A 20,127-nucleotide genomic window follows, 5' to 3' on the forward strand; every position below is an offset into this window, starting at 1 on the left:
CATTCAATGTTTTTTATTTATTTTAATTATTCTAACATTGTAGATTAATACTGAAGACATCAAAACTATGAAATAATCTGGTTTTGCCATTATCTGGATTACAACAGTAGTCGAATAGGGCTATCCATTGTGTACCAACCCTACCTCTGAACAACACAACTGATGGTCTCATACACTTAAGGCTGATTTATACTTCTGCGTTGAATCAACGGCGTACCCTACGCCGGGGGTCCGCGTAGCTCCCGTACCTACGCCGAGGCCTACGCACATAGCTGACGTGCACCTCCTCCAAAATGTAACTCCCCGTAGAGCCGGCGCGGACCGCAAGCTCTGTGATTGGTCCGCTCGGCGGCTTTGTCTTTCCCGCATTAACAACACTTCCGGGATCCCGGACATCGGCCGCACATCGGCCGTCTATTTCATCTCCTCCTCTCTATTCTTCATGTAATCATGTCTGTATGATAAACAGCAACATGTATCAGCTGTAGATTAACATAACACCCTCTGAAACTCTGGGGAAAAGTAAACAGAAATCGTAGCGGGACCGGAAGCAGGCGGCCGGCTATCAGAGAGACCGCACTGCCCTCAAGCGTTTCGGCGGAGAATTGCTGCGCGACACGGACACACCGACGCACAAGTATGTGGTGCTCATGTCCGCGTCAGCCCCTGCGGCGTAGGGGAGACACAGAAGTATAAATCAGCCTTTAAGAAGGCAAGTCATTCTACAAATGAACTCTTGACAAGGCTCATGTTAATTAGAAACCATTCCAGGAGACCACTTCATGAAGCAGACTGAGAGAATACCAAGAGTTTGCAACGCTGTCATGAAGGAAAAAGGGGGCTACTTTACAGAATCTAAAATATAAAACATATTCTGCTTTGTTTAACACTTTTTTGTTCATTAAATAATTCCATATGCGTTTTTTCATAGTTTTGATGTCTTCAGTATTAATCTACAGTGTTTACAATAATTAAAATAAATACAAACCCTTGAATGAGAAGGTGTTTCCAAACTTTTGACTGTTGTGAGTGTACATCATATCATTAGCTGCAGCACCATGACACAGCTACCTACAACTTATGGGCATGATACTGTAAGTTGGAGTTATATAAAATGATTTCAGGATCTTCAGAACTGCTTAAAGAGAACACAAAGGTTGAAACCTAATGTTGAGGATGGATTGTAGAAATCTGTATTTTGATCTGCAGTAGCAGCAGGCTTTGTTGTTACCTCAGTTCACTATACTAGCTGCAAACAGTGTATTTGGATATAGACTTAGGATCAAAGTTCAATCGAAGTGATAGCTAGATGATGACCAGGAGAGGTAAATGATGAATGGGCTGCTTTATAACACGATTCCGCTTTATGTCATGATTATCCATTCATACACTGATGCAGAGGCTGCGATACAAAGTTAGACAGTGATCAGTACTAAGTTGTTTCATTTACACGCTGCTGGTGATACCACTGGGAGTGATTCAGGGTGTTAGCCGAGCTGAGAATCACACCTATACATTCTATTGTTTTATTACTGGAAAAAATCCACTTCACAACTGAGCCACAGCTGTCTTAGTTCATTAAAAAACCCAACATGAGACAAAGTTAATAAAACGAAGCTTCTTTTCCGTTAACATCTGTGTAGTTTTACTTTTTTTACTTCACCCTTTAATATTCCGATGAAAATGGTCTTGTAAGAACTTTACTTTACCACTGAACTGCTTTTTTCACACAGGGCCAAAAAACTAAATGCCATGAAAACAGGTTCAAAAAGCACTAGACACAGGAGCCGCAGTGTTAGGGTAAGATTATTACCAATCATAGCTCAATAGTTTTCATTGTTCCTTTGAAATTTGAGTAGAGTCCTCAGAACTCACCTGTGTAGTTGGCCACAGGAGCACAGAGCCTTTGGGGTGGACACACTTGCAAAACAACCACATAATCTGACTAATTAGCATCTGTAGACTTGAAGTTTCTCTGTACTGCTTGTACCTCACCAGTCCCCACACACCTTCCTCTGTGCAAGGTTCTCCTGTTGCTATCGAGTAATTAGGCATGGGGGAGATCTCGCTGCCTTACAAATCATGTCATATTCATAATCCTGGACTTGCACTTAACCACAACATATGTATTTAACACGGGCCTGGGGGTTAACTGCCTGGAGGGCTGTTGGGGGGGTAATGTATTCACAGCGGGGTTAAGGTGGTGTAAATGTGTGTGTTCTAGAGGGGACGTAGATGTTATTTGGACACACAGATGTCTTGTGGTATCCATGTAGCAACACATTCACACACATGATCAGCGCTTGGCAACACTGTGGTCATTAAAGTCATCATTAGTAAATCTTAGAGGCCTGTAAACACCCTGCAGTTTGGAGAGGCTAATTACCTCAGGCACAGCTAGTCGAAGGACAGAAACACACACACATACACACACTCTCAGAAATCCCAAATGCCGAGTCAAACTCACGCTGATGTGCCTACATTAACATATAAAAAGGACAAAGACAGTAGCAGGGGAAAGGCTGATTTTGAATCTCATAACTGACTTGCAAACAAACACACTAAGACACACCAAAAGACACTCAGTGACAAAAATAACACTTTCTTGTGAGTGAAAAGTGGGCCAAAAGCTTAGCCTTGTTATCATAAGCCGCCATGATAAATACCTGCTGAGAGGAAACCTGGGGACTCCACACAGATAGCGTAGCCCCGTCAGAGCGTCGCTGCTTTATTGTACTGAGAATCTTAACTTCACGCTTGTCAAAGTTGATGCTAATATGAGTGAAACCTCATTCTGTCAAAACCAGTTAGTTGATGAGATTATTATTCCTGGCAAGAAAAATATAAAACTAGCATACTTTGTAGCGTCGTTTGTAGTTTAGTTAACATAATGTAAAAGGAGAGCATCGTTTCCTTCTTTCAATTAAGAATCGGCACAGCAAGGATTTGCACCATCTGTGCTTGTCTGCTTTACTAACCACACCAAAGAAAGTGACACCTGTTCCCATCCCGGATTCAAAACACGATCAGGCATTGCTGCACATAGATGCACGCTCCCAGGTTTGATTGAGAGTCGAGCAAAGGGACAGTCAATCATTTAATTGTGCAGAAATGCTCTTGAGGGCAAAGCAATCTTTTCTGCATGTGGTTAAGCGCATCAGAGATTACAGCTTCAGCTCATTTGTATCTTTTATATTCCTCTGTTTTCAGTGGGATGACAGCCCAAGCCATCCATCAATGATTTGACCCAAACTATCTGGTGTGAAGTAAGACAGATTTGGGCATGGAGCTAAACATTGAACTGGATTACCATGCATTATAATCACCTTGTACTGAGATTAGACAGGCCCCTGTGGACTTCTTTGCTCACGCCTCAGGGTGCAAATCAATGTGGAAGTGGAATATCCTTGCATATTGATGAGCTTCCCATCCTGTGTTGGGCTGCGTGTTTCATCTCGTTGGAAGAGGAAGAGATTGTTTATTTCCATTCTAGTCATACACGAGGAAATTGATGATTCAACCTCACGGCTAATTCTTGACAAAGATTAATTGAGTCCTTGCCTTTGTGTTGGGTGTGCAGGTGTGTGTGTGTGTGTGGATGGAAAACATTCAATAATGAGTCTGTTTGAGAGGCTGTGTTTAGTTGAGTGATGATAAATAATGAGTGTGAATGAATACGTAATAAGCGGGGAACAATACTAACCTGGCATTAACATGCATCACCTGGCTTTAACATGCAGCTGCTATCTGAATGTGTCTGCATACGATTAAATTGGACTGAAATCACACCTGGCACCGGAATTCATCGCCACTGCTTCATATTCTCTTCATTTTTTTAATCAGATATTTACAGCCTTGAAAAGTAAAAGAAAAACCTGCGCAGTAGTTATTTTTAGATAGGAGACATATTCTCATTTCATTTTTTATCTACCTTTTCTTGATCACATTTCTTATTTCCATGAGTGATATTTTTGATGTAATTGGGATGGAAAATGTAAAGAAGACACCCGGCTATGTCATGCTTTATAATCTTTTACAATGAGTTTTAAAGAGTACAGGTATGTGGTGCTTTGTAATTTCAGAATATCGTCAACACTGCATGGAAAAAAGCAAAGTTAATGAAATATAAATGGGAAAATGAATCAACTTAATGTTGTACGGATATTTGTCATTTTTAGAATGAAATTAAGGCTGCAAACATTCTTGTCTCTGCTTGCAGTAAAAGCCAGTATTTAACCTGTGACAGCTGTCTCACAGAACCTCGGGTGGCAGCACATCAGAAACTTAATTTGCAAGAAAATTACTGTGGTCTTCATATTCTTCCAAATTAGTTAGATTGTCTTCCATAATAACATTTTTTAACTTCAAGTGAAACATAGATTATTGACTTAGTAGACACTTCTCATTGTCATGTCAAGAGCTTTTCAAAAGTATTGAAGTCTTTTTGAAGACAGAAACACTGATATGTAACTTTATGTGAAACGTTGGTTCCAGTTAACACATAATATTTATTCTCTTAGAACAAAGAAAGTGGAGTTTTTCTTTATTCATAATCCTGTGGTTTGGAAGAGAGGCCATTGGGCGATACTTGATTTGCCCAATCACAAAACCTCTTTTAAAGTAATTAACTAGTGACCTAAAGCTGCAATAAGCTCAAAGTGACTAAGGAACTGCGTCCACTAACAGTGTTTTTTGTGCTGACGTCACTTATTTTCTAAAACCAATAAAACCAATACAGTCCAGCATTTTTAGAATTCAGCGTCCCAAATGCAAAAACGTCAACAACCAATCAAAACCCATGAAGGGGCGGGACTACTGATATCAACTTTGCCAACAACAATGGCAAAGGTCTGTTCAGAGGAGAAACTACCCACACTGATCTTTCAAAGGGTGTAATTTCAAAGTCTAGAGCTCCGTCTAATGCTAAGACAAGATTCCTGTAAGTTTTCATTATGTTACAATGTTACAATGTTACAATGTTACAATGTCATTTAGCAGACGCTTTTATCCAAAGCGACGTACATACGAGAACAAGAACAACACAAGCAAAGATCTAGACAAGAGGAAACAAGATCAGTACGAGTAACAAAGTGCTTCAAGTCCATATGGGTGCAGGTACTGCCAAGCAGTGTAAAGGCAATGCACAAAAGTAAATAAGGTTTATCATTTTTTTTGTAAAATAAGGAACATCTACAATGAAGCAACCAAACCATTTAAAACTTTTTTCGTTATCATCATCAACAATTAACATCACCACAATAATGACCAAAGTACCAAGTGCTGGGTCACTTCAGACCTGAACACAGATTCCCAGAGTAAAGCAGGACAGGGCCAGTCAACTGTAGCTGGAAGACATGATCTGCCACTGGGGACAACAGTGGAGAACAGTCTAGCTAAGTGCATAGTGCTTCCTAAAGAGCTGGGTCTTTAGCTGTCTTTTGAAAGTAGAGAGGGACTCTGCAGATCGAATGGAGTTGACCAATTTATTATGTTATGTAATGATTTTTTTGTAAAATTCAACTGAAAATAAAAGTAGAGGACTTTAAACCAACTCAAGAGTCAAAATTAGGGAGACTGAAGTGCTGTAAGTGAACTTTTGTGACTTAGCAACATTAAGTGCTTTGAAATTGAGGTCATGGGTGTCTGCATTGCTTGAGAAAACTAGCTTTCTTTCACATTGATCGAACAATCATGACCATGTTCTACCATGCTTTTATCGAATCTGTTGTGTCCTTCTCCCTAGTCTCGTGGTTTGGCCAAATCACTCTGAAGGAAAGGAACTCTTTAAACCAGATAGTTAAATGGTCAAGCAAGTTGATTGGTGAGCCACAGGCATCCACAGTTTCCCTGTACACTAACCAGTTACAGCGGATAGCCACCTCTGTTTTAAATAATGGCTCACACCCTCTGCACAGTGATTTCCAGCTTCTTCACTCTGGACGACGGTTTTTAGTCCCAAGGTGCAGGACACAGCGTCACAAGAAAAGCTTTGTTCCTGCTGCTGTTACTGAGCTGAACAAGCAATAGCTTTTATTTTCCCACACAGTCAGCCTCCAATCTTATGACTTGAGCCCAGATTGTCTTATTTATTCATGTGATTCCATTGTTTTTATTGGTTGACTGTTTTCTGATATGCTTTTTAAAACGGAACCTTTAGCACTTTTATCATTTTATCATTTTATCATGTCTATTCATTTTACCATTTTTAGTGTTAGATTAGTTTTTAGGATATTTTTTGTATGTTTTGCACATTAAGTAGATTGTTCTGTCTGAAGTCTATATTGTAATTTTGTATCAACCTAACATCTCGCTGGCTGCAAAACAAGTTTACCTATGGGTACAAATAAAGTAACCTGAACCTAACCTGAACCTGATGGGCACTGCCAGAGCAAAACATTGTATTAATGGACACATTGATAGCTAGCATTTAATACCTGAAGTTGGTACATTCATGCCAACATCACTGTGTTTGACCACAATGTAGTCGGTCTGTTTTTCAGCTCAGATTAAAACAACATTGCAGATTTGATTTCCCCGTTTTCTGGGGTGATGTAGTTTGTTTAACCTTTGACTTTTCCCTAGCAGCCATTCCCTCGGTTCTCGTTTTTATCCACTTAGTTCAGTGGTGTTATGATCATTCTTGTAGCCGTGGGTTCACTTAACCACCTGCTGTCTTTCTGTGTCACTCACCAGCTCATATTGGGCCCCCTGCTTACATGCTTAGGCCGGTCGCAGGAAGGGAGGGCGGCTTTTGGCTCAGCTTGGCAACGTTCCAGCATCCAACAACATGAACACTCACGCAAACACATACACACACATGCAAATGCACACACTCACAAAATCATCTTAGCCCTAGAGAGCCAGGCGTCTGTTTCAGCCAGATGTGAGCCATCAGCAGAGAAACACAAACTTGCACGCACACTCACAATGAGACAGATTCTGAATTTTGCATTTAGTTATATATCATGCATTTTGGTGCATAAATATATAATCGCTTTCTATTGCACACACCCACACACACCCACACACACACACAACAGTCCCTCCATACAAGCCCTAGAGCAGTGGAACATATGTTTCCCCCCTCACCACTTGGGACTGTAGCAAAGCAGGGGGGTAATGTTTATGAGGGAGTGTCATTAATATGACAAAACAAGGCTGGCTGAGGGATTGACTGCACACACTGGTGCTGCCATCATCTGTCAGTGCGTCTTATCAGCATCTTCACTGCTGTTAGGAACTGCGTTATCATTCTACCAGTCCCATAGCCAAATGATTCATCACTGTCACAAACTGTCCACATATATTTGTGTATTCTGTTTGGGATGTCCAATGGTGAAACTGATCGTGTTTTCATCTAAGCTGTGCCCACTGCTTTAAAGTGGGTAGAGCTCAGTGAAAGATAAATTGCACATTGTGGTGTTAAACTCATTTTGCATATAATTAAGACACACTTTGGACCGCTTCTGTTTCCTGTCTGCTATAATCACGTCCTCAACTCGTTGGTTGTTGTTCGTGCAGACTGTCTCTCAAGATACATGACGTCATTGTTTTGCAAGGCGCCGTAACTAACCAGAAGTTTAAAAGGAAAATGTTGTCAATGGCTTGAACCAGATGGAACTTGTTTTCATCTGGAGCCAGTTCTTTATTTCCAATCATACTGTTGACACAGTGACAGAGAAATGCTTCCACATGTCAGATATAAAAGCTGCTGCAGTATCCTCAATTTCTGACCATCTCTCTGTTCCTCACTACCAGCGTCCACTATTTTCACTGAGGCAGCGAGCAGAGCACATAGGACGATGAGCATGCATGGGACAGTGGTCTCTTTAATTCCAACATCCCTCCACTCTGCTTCATTGCAACTAAATCAATAGCACACGATTTTGCAATATGTTATCTGTTAAAAACAAGGCCAAACTCACACACATAACCACCACAGCTTCTAAAATAATCTGTCTCCCCACACCAGACCTCAGAGACTTAAACAACAGGGCCATCAGACGCATCGCAACCTCAATAGAACAGGACATGACACATCCGCTGAACACCTATCTCATCCCAGTCCCCTTAGGGCGCAGATTCAGGCCACCGAGGTGTAGAAGGGCTCTCCTTGGCAAAAGCCTGATCTCTGCTGTTATAGCGGCCCTGAACAACAGGACTCGCTGAATGATACGACTTTGTTTGTTTGAGTGTTGATGCTTTTGTTGATAGTTTGTTGAGCTTGCAGTGTATGTTGCATGAATGTCTGTCTTTGGAAATGCAGAAGGTGCAGTAAAAAAGAATAAAGTCTAAAGTCATTTAGCAAAGAAGACCTATCAACGGTATCAAATCACTTTGTTCTTGCAATACCCTGAAATTTACATTACTGTTACATCCCAATAATTCATAATACTGCTGGATAATCTTGACTACATATAATAATATTCCATATACAAATGGTTCTTTACAAGAAAGTGAATGCAAAGATTAACTACCACCACTGACTGTCCACCATTCCAGTCTCTGTATTATTGCTGCTGTTTTTGTGGCTGTGTATCCGTTTGTTTGAAGAGGCTCACAAATGGCTTTCTGTGTTTTTTACTTATGACATGGACAGATAAGGCTGCGTGGAAATCCATTCTGCTGGGCTCTGCCTCCCCACAGTCTCCTTCTTTGTTGTCCAGTCTCCATCTCCAGACAACCACATGTTGGATATTCACAGCTTCCTTTAATACAATTATTTCACCATCATTATCATCCCAACCAGCTAATCCCATAAACCACACACTCATCTCCTGTGGTTGTCTCTCAAAGCCAAGCATTACTCTGGATTTGAAGCTTAAAACTGTGTGATTCTGTTCCATCTTCATCCATCACTGGTTGTCAGTCAATGAATCAAAGGATTGATTATCCAATCTGCTGCCTTCTGGCCAGCAGAGAGTATTGATGAAGATGTTTTTAAGTGATGAATGGTGTATTTTGAACGTGTATGGCTGAGCATGAATTACAGCTGGTGGCTCACTTATGGAGTCATTAATTAATGCAGCTTGGAGGACTGTGCAGGATTTTCATGGCTGTGGTAATTGAAGGCAGCCTGCCTATTGTTATACCGGAGCAACAGAAGTAATGCAATCTATAGGGTCAGGTCAATCAGTGTATTACACAAAGCATAGTGTGACTATAGGTTACCAAGGTAATTCATCACCACCCGTGAACTCTGCCCTCAACCACAGAGCTCAACAATCAACTTCCTCCAACCTTCCTCCTTCCTCCTACCTGCAGTTTTACTTTTAAATGGTGGCATACAGTATAGGGTCTGCGACAGAGAACAAAATCACGCACATGATCTATCACTTACAGAATGCAACACATCGCTGAATCCAAAAACAATGTAAACACCTTTAATGTTCTGTGGCAGTGAAGTGGAATACAAATGTTGTTGCATTCAAACACATTTTTCTGCCTTTCAGTTGTTGCGAGAGAAAGTGGCAGCATGATTAATGTTTCTGCATTTGAACGCTTTAATAATATATTGAATTAATGTGCAAGTAGTGGAAAATACCTATTAGGCATCTTTAATGTCTTTAAACACCTAAAACAGAATATAATTTGAATAGTTACTCAAGTGATATAAATATTCAATAAAGGAGAAGGTCAGAGGGCTCATTTGAAAAGTGAACAGTTGAACAATTGAGGCACCAGAAATTATTTTATGGTTTCTTTATGTAGAATTCCAGAGTATGTTTTTCCACTAGACTCTTAACATCTCAAGAACAAAAGGTAGGAAAAACTACATAACTATATTACCATGTAGTTTTTATGATAAACATCTGTTTCTGTAGTTCTCCTAATGTAAAGTAAGGATCATGTGTTAATTAGTAGAGTCCTTTAATTTGCATCTTTACTTAGAAGAAGTATGTTGTTGAAATCACAAGAGTCTTTACAGCAATGCTGCTCCTCTATAGGAGGCTGTAATCAACCCCAACACAAGCTAATTAACAATAAAGACAAAGTACAGCCAAGGTTGTGATAATCTGTCTGACAAGTACAGTGAAAAAAGAAACAGCTGTTGATTCAATCAAAAGAAATTGGCGGATGTCTATCTCATCAAAAGTCAGGGTGTTGATTTTAAAATGATGTAGCTAGTTTTTAAAGCACCGCATGGCCTCACACCAGACTACATATCAGAGATGCTTTTAGTGTATAAACCAGGAATGCCTCTCAGATCCTCAGGCTTTCCTCTTTTAGCTATTCCTAATAGGAGAACAAAAACATTTGGTGATGCTGCTTTCAGTCACTACGCTCCTAGACAATGGAACAGCCTGTCGGAGGATCTGAGAGGAGCTGATAGACATATTGAGACTTTTAAACGTAAAATAAAAAAAGGTATTTATTCAGTCTGGCTTTTAGTAGGATTTTATAGATTGTATTACTTACTTTTTACTGTTATATTGATTTTAACATTTTTTAATGTATCTACTCATTTTTATTGATATTTTTAGCCTTAATTTTATTTTCAACTCTTACCCTTACACTTTTTAATTTATTTATTTAACCATTTATATTCTTAGTATTCATTTGATGCTTTAACTTATCTTAATTACACATATTTTATTGTTGATGGTGGGCATTAGTCTCCATTTTAGTCTCTATTTTAAAATCAATTTTAGTTTTTTGTCTTGCTATTATTTTATTTCTGCTTCTTTCTTGTTTTCAATCGCTGTAAAGCAATCTGGGTTGCATTTGAGTTGTATGAAAGGTGCTATATACATAAAGCTTGATTGATTGATGGATTGATGAACTTTTGTACAAAATTGTAGCTACTGACTGACAGAACAATTATGGCCAAGCGTCGTCTCTGATGGACATTTTTTTTCTATATATATATTCTTGTTGGAATTATTGTACTGTACATCTTCTTGTTTGCTGCTGTAACTGAATTTCCCCGTTGTGGGATGAATAATGGAGTACCTTAACTTATCTTATCTATTCTATCCAGCTGTGATCACAAAATTGCATTTTTCACTGACATGATGGACTAAAAGATTTAAGTGCTATAACTACGCTCACTCTCTATGCAGATGAAATAGCATTTAACTAACCTCCACTTTCCTCCCTTTACTGTCTGCAGGGCGGTGGTGCACATTCAGGTCAACGACGTCAACGAGTTCGCCCCGGTGTTTCGGGAGACACAGTACCGAGCCGCAGTGACAGAGGGCAAGATTTACGACAGCATCCTGCAGGTGGAGGCCACTGACCAGGACTGCTCCCCACAATACAGCCAGATCTGTAACTACCAGATCACCACGACCAACACACCCTTCGCTATAGATCGCAATGGTGAGTAAAAGAGCAGCAATGAGGATTAAGGGACAGGAAGAATAATAAATGATTCCAACTAAATTCCAAACATTCCTGTAGTTGGCTGAAACAATGTCAGCATGTTTTGAATATCTTGTGAATATTGTCCGTAAAATGAAAATGAAAATGAAGACAAAAGTGAAAGAAACAAACTCAAACAACTTGGAGATATTGCAGTCTCTTTGCTGTCAGTCCTTTCTAAAGAAGTTGTTGAATCCCATATCTGTCACAACACTGGCACTCGTGACTCACAAATCCAGTCCATGAGCACGCACGCACTCAGCAGCCATGGAGATACATGCAGGAACTGTCATACTATAAATATATACCTGCACACACCCTGGTAGCAGATTCTAATACTCTCTGACAGATGTCCCTTCCAAGGATAAAATGTGTTCTTTGCCCTTTCGAGGGACAAAGTCAAGCTTTGCCAGGAGAGCCATCAGTCTCCACCAATCAGATCACAGATGTCTGAGCACACACAAACACACACACATGCTGTCGAGGCGGAGATTAATGCTGTAAGAATCCCTCAAATACACACAGGGATCAGCTTCACTTTATGTGGTTGACACTTGAACTTTTGAACTAACTTGCATACGTGGGAGAGAGAAATACACACACTAAAACCTGGTAAGAAATTTGATATTTTCCAGTCTTCATGTCCTCTTGTGTTTTTTCCACTTCTGATGAAGGGCACACAGAAGTATTATTACATATCTACTTTCAAATACTCCATAATTCCTTCTTTTTTTGTTTAAACTGTCTTGGGTATCTCACACAAAGTCAAGCAGGATGAAATGATTTGTTGAGTGCACACTTTACCTTGCACTGGCTTGATTCTAACCACTAAGCTATTTAAATGCTACTTGCTCTAGTAGGTCTTCTAGAAAATCTGAGCACCATTTTTTTTATTTTCTGTAAGGAGTCAAACTATAGATGGAAGAGAACACTGTCAAAGTTTGTGTTTCTGCCAACTGCTGAGCGTTACCCACTGCTGAGCTGTTGCAATAAAAAGGCTGAGTGGATGAGGTTAGGGCCAAACTGCACCGTGAATGATACAGGGGGGAGGCTGCAGCCAGAGTGCTCTCTCCTCTCTCTCTCTCCATTTTAAAGGGTCTCGCTCCGCCATTGACCGCTGAGGAAAGGCTTTGAGAGCCCTTGAACTCGAGAGCACCTGAGGGTGAGAGGAAGGATATGGAGTGAGGAAAGGAGGGGGGCTGTGAGCGGGTGCTACGTGAGGACCACGGAGAGCAGTAGACAGAAAAGAGTAGCAGGGATCGTGAATCTGAAGTTTTCTCTTTGCAAAACTTGTGTCTAATAAAAAGACTTTTAGTAGCCTGATAACTCTTTTAAATACGGCACACTGTTTCACAAACCACCCCAGTCCTCTGCTATCGTGGACACACGCACTGTATTGAGTCAGTCCACAACACTCAGCTTTCTGCTGCTGCACTTAAGTAGTGCACCAACATCTATAATAATCTGTGACTAAAAATGGTCTGAAACATTTACACTGTCAACTCTCTGTAACATTTGTCAAACATCTCAGAGCTCAGCTTTTTAAGGAAGTTAATGAGGTTTTTTTATTGATACTTTTGACTGTGAAACTAAACTTGCACTGAATTTTAGGATCGACTTTCTGCAAATAAAGATGAGCCAATATTTGGCACTCACCCAGAAATGGCTGATACTCGAGTAGGATATGCTAGGTAAAGAGCAGAATGCTGTGTGATGGGAGAAATACAGACATGATAGAATGTTATTCCTGTGTCGATTAGAAGTTAGAAAGACACACACACCCAAGACCTTCTGTGATTTGCATATTTTGATCTGTTCACGAAGGTGACCAGGAAGCGAGAGGTCGTAAAAAGCTCTCTGGTTTGTCTCACAGCTCTTTGAATGTGTTTAACGATGCAGTCATCTTATGCTCTGAAGAGAATAAGTACCATGTTGAATCTTCACTGGAATACAGCTCACAAAGACAAACCTTCTTAGTTTGAGTCTTTCATTTTCAGGTTTCCGCCGCAGCGGAACAGGTTTTAATATTTATGCCACTGCATGAATGCGTCACTACTCTTTGTTGACTAAAAAGTTAAACCATGTGCATATCAACGATCTTATTACTGGGAAACCAGATCAAACATCATGACACCCGGGCTGTGATAGCTACCGTTAAACCTTTACGTCTGATCACCTTTGGTAACCTAACAGTGCTAAACCAGAGTATGCACAATTTTGTGGTTGTTACATTCCAGTTATTTGTTTTATTTAGTTGCAAACCCATACATTTCCTCATCACTCTGCATCCTGCAAAGTTGTCAGGAACAAAGAAAAGTAGCATGAAAAGAATTCCATTTATTTGCCTCTAGGACAGCTGAGCCACATCTTTACAACAGTTGGTGACGGTGCCCTTGGGAAATGCAGTCTTCATCCCAGGAAAACACTTCTGATGTCATCTGAGGGTGTTGCCAGATTTAACACCAAATAAGAACTCCCCGCAGTCCCTTTAAGTTACATTAAAGTTTATCTAATTTAATCTAATCCACTGAAGAGAGTTAAATCTGACCTAATAACCAGATTAGAGGTTAAATAATATGGTCCATATTTTAAGAAACAGCCAACAACTTTATCCTCAAAGTACAAGAATTTCCTTACTAACTTTTTAACAAACTCTTTAACAAAAGTGCTCAGAGAGTGCACTCAGGACCAGCATGTTTTTACAAACTATAATGGCAGTAGACAGGACAATGCACAGAAAGTCTGAAAGTGTTGAAGCTGATGAAAACAGTGCTAGTAGTGATGCTTTGTGACATTAGAAATAAAACAATGATAAACAAAAGAGATGCTAAGATGTCTCGTTCGCCCGTATATTTAAGTTGAAGCGATATATATGGAGAAAGTGAGGTGCAGGGTAAAGAAGTAATTTACTCGCCGGCCACCCCCACCTGCAGTCACGGCACGCACAGCCTGCTGACACGGATAAGTTGATGTAGTAATTGAAGGAGCGGGGATGGGAACCTCCGTCATGCATAAAGGTGTGAGTGTGTAGGTGTGCACTCATGCTTGCAAAAAGAGAGAGAGGGAGGGGGAAGTACAACAGATGAGGTAGCAAACAGGGAAACGGGATGAGGTTGCAAAACTGTGAGACAAGTATGTGCATTGAAAGGGGATGAGGGGCTGGAGAGGGGAGAGTGGGGGGGGGTATTTAAACAAGCAGAGAGGAAGAAAGAGAACACTGCTGTTCTCATATGAATGACATCTAATCCTTCCACTCCCAGACTTTATTCAAATATACTAGTTTATCAACATTCAGCTCTCTCTGCACCTCTATCCCCAAAACACAGATACCTTAAGAAGCAGCTGTGATACAACGCGCAATCACTCTGGCTTCGTTATAACTTGCAGTTAAATCGTCTGCCTTTTTACCACTCTTTGCACCCTGTGAGTGTTCTCTGTCAGACTGTGTCCTCCCTGCCCCTGCACGACTGCGTGTATAGCACTACTGCCCTTCTGTAGTGGTAGACTCATCAAATATTAACAGACACATTAGGAGCACAAGCACTCCCTTCATGCACTCTGCTCAGCATGGGAAAAGATGCTGGCTTGGTAAATGGGTCGCGGTGGCTATCAAGGTGCGAGTCTCAGTCACTGAATGTGGTCTGGATGCTGATTGTACGATAGAGGAGAAGGGGTTGTTGGAGTCTTTTAAGATCTTGTGTGCTGCATTATAACACTGCAGACTCTCTCTTTTCATGTTCCATGGTAATCATAGTCAGTGTTTGTATAATCTGTGTTCTTTGTTTTTAAAGCACTCCACTGATTTAGCTTTCAAATTGTCTAACTCATCATGAAGAGCTTAAGAAACAAGATCGTTACAACAGAACTGGAGACATTCGTATCCTTAAATTCAAACATTCTTGTCAAATTCGACATCAACATTTCCCATGATACAACAAAAAGGCTTAGAGCAAAGATTCTTTCAAAACACTCACTCATTTCTTACTGGGAGTTCATGCCTTATTAACACAGTTGCTGTTTGGTTTTTAGATTTCAGAGCAAAGCATTTCCTTTGGTTAGTTCAACACAGAGCTTTAAATGGGCTTGTACGCTCCAGTACACAGACCACCACTTCTAAATTTAATCCCTTGGCACATCGGGACCTTTTGGGCTCACTGGGACTTCTCATCAGCTGCCAGTACCCTTTACTTTCCTCCCCTTATTACAGTTTACCTTGGGGATTCATAGGAGCAGGCTTTTTCAGTCCGGGCTCCTAAACTGTTGAATGACCTACCAGCTGAAATAAGGCGTGCTATTTCTGTATGTAATTTTAAATTGCTTTTTAAAACTTTTTTTTCTTTTAAATGCCTTTATGTTACTCTGCAACTGATGTCTCGTTATGCATTCTAGAATTCTGGAGGTCCTTTATTTTTATTTTTTATTTTTTTATTATAATTTTCTGTTTATGTATTTTTAATATATATTCTATTCTTTGTTTATTTATTTATTTTTCTGTGAAACACTAATTTTGTTAAGAAAAGTGCTATATAAATAAAGATTATTATTATTATGATTATTATTATTATTTAATAATTTATCCACTGTGCACAATGTGACGCTGAAATCCTTTACTCTTTGAGTCTTTTAGTAACTACGTAGTCAATCATCCATTTGAAAGTTATTAAGGCTGAGAATTATACATACATTTACATAATAAGGAGTATGACTGGTTTGATTGACAGGTGGACTCACTGTACCTAAGAGTTGTAAGGCCTGCACAATTTTAAAGTAATGAGCCTGAAATCATGGCTGGTGCGATATTGATCTTTTGACATAAGAAACATTAGGCAGAATCTTAGAGTAGGAACTGAGCGAGGGGTTGGCTACCACTGAGCTCTTTGAAGATATACAGGTATGCAGTCATGCTGGAGGCTAACTCTGATACAAGTGATATTAAAATTCAACACCTGTGAAGTTTTCATGAAATGGAAAACAAGCTATAAATACTTTAAAACATTTGTTCCAGGCTTGAAAGATATTTATTTCTGCTTGGGGACAAGCCTCAAGTGGCAAATCATGGAACTGCAATACTGCAATATTTGGCACTTTTCTTCTAGCCCTCATACAGCCCTGGAGGTTGCTTCCTCAGTTCTTCTTTGAAACTCCAAACTCATCTTTTTTTTACCTCAGTTGAAACCAACAGTAACTCAAACAGCATCACTGTGGGCAATTTTTCAGATTTCAGCTCCCTCTGGAGCTACCACAAGCTTTATTAAACTTTCCCCACATTTGCATCAGGACTCCCAAACACCTGTAAACACACTTTGATGTGTAAAACTGTTAGCGCTCTGGTTAAAGTTCAATGACACTTGCTGTTTGGATTATTTTTCGGAACAAACATGTCACTCATCAGGCACCACTGCACCTAACCTGGAAAAATGTATTCAGGTTGTCCAGTTACAAGACTCAGGTATTGTGCATAAAACACATGAAGGTGCAGTAGAGGTGTAGTCAAACTTTTTTTTGACATGGGTAGTACACAGATTTTTGCAGGGATGACATGACTATTAGCTTCACACATATAAATGAAAAGCCCCCTAGATTTAGATTAATCTAATCTACTTTGACTAACATTTAAGTTTCCAAATGATTTGATGTTTCTGTTTATACTTTTTTAACTTTAAAAAGTCACACAACAGAGTGGAAACACTTACATCATCTTAAAATCTTTAAGGACTCAAAAATAAGATGTTGTCCACAGTTACAAGTTTAAGTACCAACCATAGAACGTGTCCCCCATTGAAATTCAAAGAAAGTTACTAACATCCTATTGCAACACAGCCCTCTAACAAGATGAGAGGCCAGTGAAAGTCCTGCATTTTGGGGCGGCCAGTCAGGTTTCAAAGGGGGGGCATGTCCACCTCTGGCCAACCCCAGGCTCTTCAACTCCAATAAAACATCTAAAAATCTAATCAACTTGGGGGACTTTGAAGTGATGGGTTTCACAAGAAATGCACCAACTTGATCAATCAGAGGTCGACATATCCTTGCTTTGATTTTTCTAAAATGGATCGAGCTCCAAAAAAACACAAACTTCCCATTTCCTAATTTGTAAATCCGTTATCTGTCTGCAATAAAGTCCAATCCTGACAAACACCAATGAGTTTCAAAGTCTAATCCTCCATGCTCTCTTTTAAAAAGGAAATGATTGTCTTAATCCAAAGCACCCGATGATGTCATTTGGGTCATCCTGCCGGATTTTCAGAGTTCCCTCCAAAGCCACAGAGGAGATTATACGACTGTTTCCGATGAAGTAGTATTATTGGATGTGCACTGACTGAGTTTATCCACATTAGGATAAAAAAAATCACTGTCTGATATCACAGCTAGTGATTAGTTGATAAGTGATTAGCTGTGGGGATCTTTGCAAGCTGATGAACTAAATCAAAGCACCTTTTGGCTCCACAAGACTCTCCCTCCTGGTGTATGATTACAACATTAAAGGGGTAACAGGAGAAGAGAGGGTTTTATTACATGTCTGGTTCACAGGGAAGGTGTTGGGAGGACAATGTTGTCAATGTATCAGGATGCAACAGAGGTTTAAGGGAAATGTGCTCCTAATTTTTGAAGGAACATTAAAACTAATCAAAGCAGAAGCAAGAGAAGGGGGCTACCTGTCATCCCAAGCATGATCTAATTTGTTACACTGATTACATTAAGGCATCACGGTTAATTTGACGATGATATATAATGATGCTCTAAAATTAAAATTAACACCCATTACTCCTTCAGCAAACAGACACACATGTTGCACAGGCAGATAAGAAGCCTTACGCCATTATTATGTGTCATCTCATATTTCATAAACGCCATAAAGTCACACACGCTCCAAAACTGACTCACTTGATTGAAACGGCTGCTGCTGCTGCTCGCTCTCCTCCAGGCGCTTTGAAGTGTGTGCTTCAGTTTCATGCTTTCTTTTACTTTACAGGAATAAATGTCAGTAAACAGGACATAAGTACTGCATGAGACTGACGTTCAGCGCCATTAAGAATAGGTTTTAAAGTTGAGGAGCAATGACTATAGAAACATATTTGTTGCACATCACTTACAGCTACCATAAAGCAGATCCAATCTAGCTGTAAAACTCACACAGCTGTTTTATGATTCTATAAAGTCTCCAAATCTCTCAAGACTGAGTGACTCCAGACTCTTTTCCAGTTCCAAGTTTTTGCTATATAATGCTGAAAAACATTGTTCTTTATCCCTTAAATAAAAACCATTATAATAACTAAGAGACTTTTGAACCAACAGCCTTATTCCAGACTACAAGAGACCAGATTTAAACTTCATATTACATCTATATCAGAGTCTGACAGGCGACCAGTCTGAATCATGTTTAAGATCTTACACTAAATATACATGTTTACTCCTCCACCGTGGAATTTTCAAGGCAGGTATTGCTGATTTTTAGAGTAAGCTGACAGATTAATATGTCAGCATAGCCATGACTTTAAATCCCAGGAGCTCCTTTTAAAGCGACGAAAGGGTTCCTCCGGGCAGTTGTTGTCCATGTTTCCCCCGAGGCCAACAAACCTGTTGAGATTCTTCACATCAAAATATGTTCAGCCCTGCAAGGCCCACCAGAAAAGTCCTGCACTCTTAAAAGAAAATACTCCAAGAGCAGGGACCCTTAAAAAATATTGTTCCAAGATCTTAGACCTCGACATTTGGATTGAAATGCCACAAAAGTCCCTGGCCACGGAGTAGAGCTCCTTTGGGGAAATGCAGCTTTGTGACTTGAGAGGCCTTAAACATAACTCTCACAACAATCATCTCTCAGAGTTCAAATTTCAGTGCAAAATGCTTTAACCATGTTCCTTTCTTTCTCCTAGCTGAGCCAACTTATCAGAATTTTGCCTTTTCTGTATTTCACAATGTGCAGTATCAGTTTTCCAAAAATAAATATGAGCTTCAGGAGCAGAATTTCTGCTCTGAAGGAGACTAATCATTAAAAAACAGTGAACAAACTGCACTAAGTAATCGTTGTATTTAGACCAAACTTGACACTCCACTGTTAAATGAATCTCTTAGTGGAGCCTGATACAGCTTATTGCTCTGTACCAGAAAGAATAATAGTCTAAAAAGCTGTTGAAGAACATTGTGTTGTCTCAGATAGTCCTGTTTCCATGTTATTTGACTCACCTTTCCCCTGCTGCAATACAGTAGTGCACCCAGTGTGTGATAATCCATACCTGAGAATGGTTTCAGACTCGGACTGTCCACATTAATGTGTTAATCATGATGCCATTAAGGTCTGAAAACAACAAGGACAACAGGAACTGTGCATAGGACTAAATCAAAGAAATTTGCTATAGCCCTTCCCAAACAATGTGATAAAAAGATGGTTGACCAAGCAGCAACCTCCGGTCTAAAGAGATGAGTCCAATGCGGAAGTGCTAAAAACGGCAGTTCATCGATGATCCGCTTGAGACTGGCTCCGAAAGTACTGGAAACCACATACACACCAATTTTGAAAAGCTGATCTTTACAGCAGAAATAACATGTTTACATCCTGGTACAAAACGAATGTAGTCTGGATAGCTAATTTCTTGATCGTCATACACTGTACGGGGGCTGAATATTTTCATAATGTGGTAATTTCAAAGATATTGAGATTACTAGTCTTCCAATGAGAGGCACAGCTGACTTGATTGACAGGTGGGAAAACTGTAGCTGTTGGCTAGGAGGCTCAAACTCCACCTCTTTACGTCACAATCGCTC

The 20,127-nt window shown here is 39.9% G+C and overlaps 1 protein-coding gene and 1 long non-coding RNA gene across 2 annotated transcripts in view; one reads left to right on the plus strand and one right to left on the minus strand.

Moving 5' to 3' along the window:
- The window catches only part of LOC117824808 (calsyntenin-2-like), a 308,682-nt gene that overhangs the window by 186,915 nt on the left and 101,640 nt on the right, over nucleotides 1–20,127 (plus strand). Inside the window, exon 4 of the mRNA XM_034700272.1 lies at nucleotides 11,114–11,322. Coding sequence (XP_034556163.1) covers nucleotides 11,114–11,322 — 209 coding nt within the window. The remainder of the gene's footprint in view (nucleotides 1–11,113; nucleotides 11,323–20,127) is intronic.
- LOC117824809 overlaps nucleotides 1–20,127 on the minus strand; it is a 320,721-nt gene that overhangs the window by 186,436 nt on the left and 114,158 nt on the right. The window lies entirely within an intron of this gene.

Source organism: Notolabrus celidotus, chromosome 14 (genome assembly GCF_009762535.1).
Source record: "Notolabrus celidotus isolate fNotCel1 chromosome 14, fNotCel1.pri, whole genome shotgun sequence".
NCBI lineage: Eukaryota > Metazoa > Chordata > Actinopteri > Labriformes > Labridae > Notolabrus > Notolabrus celidotus.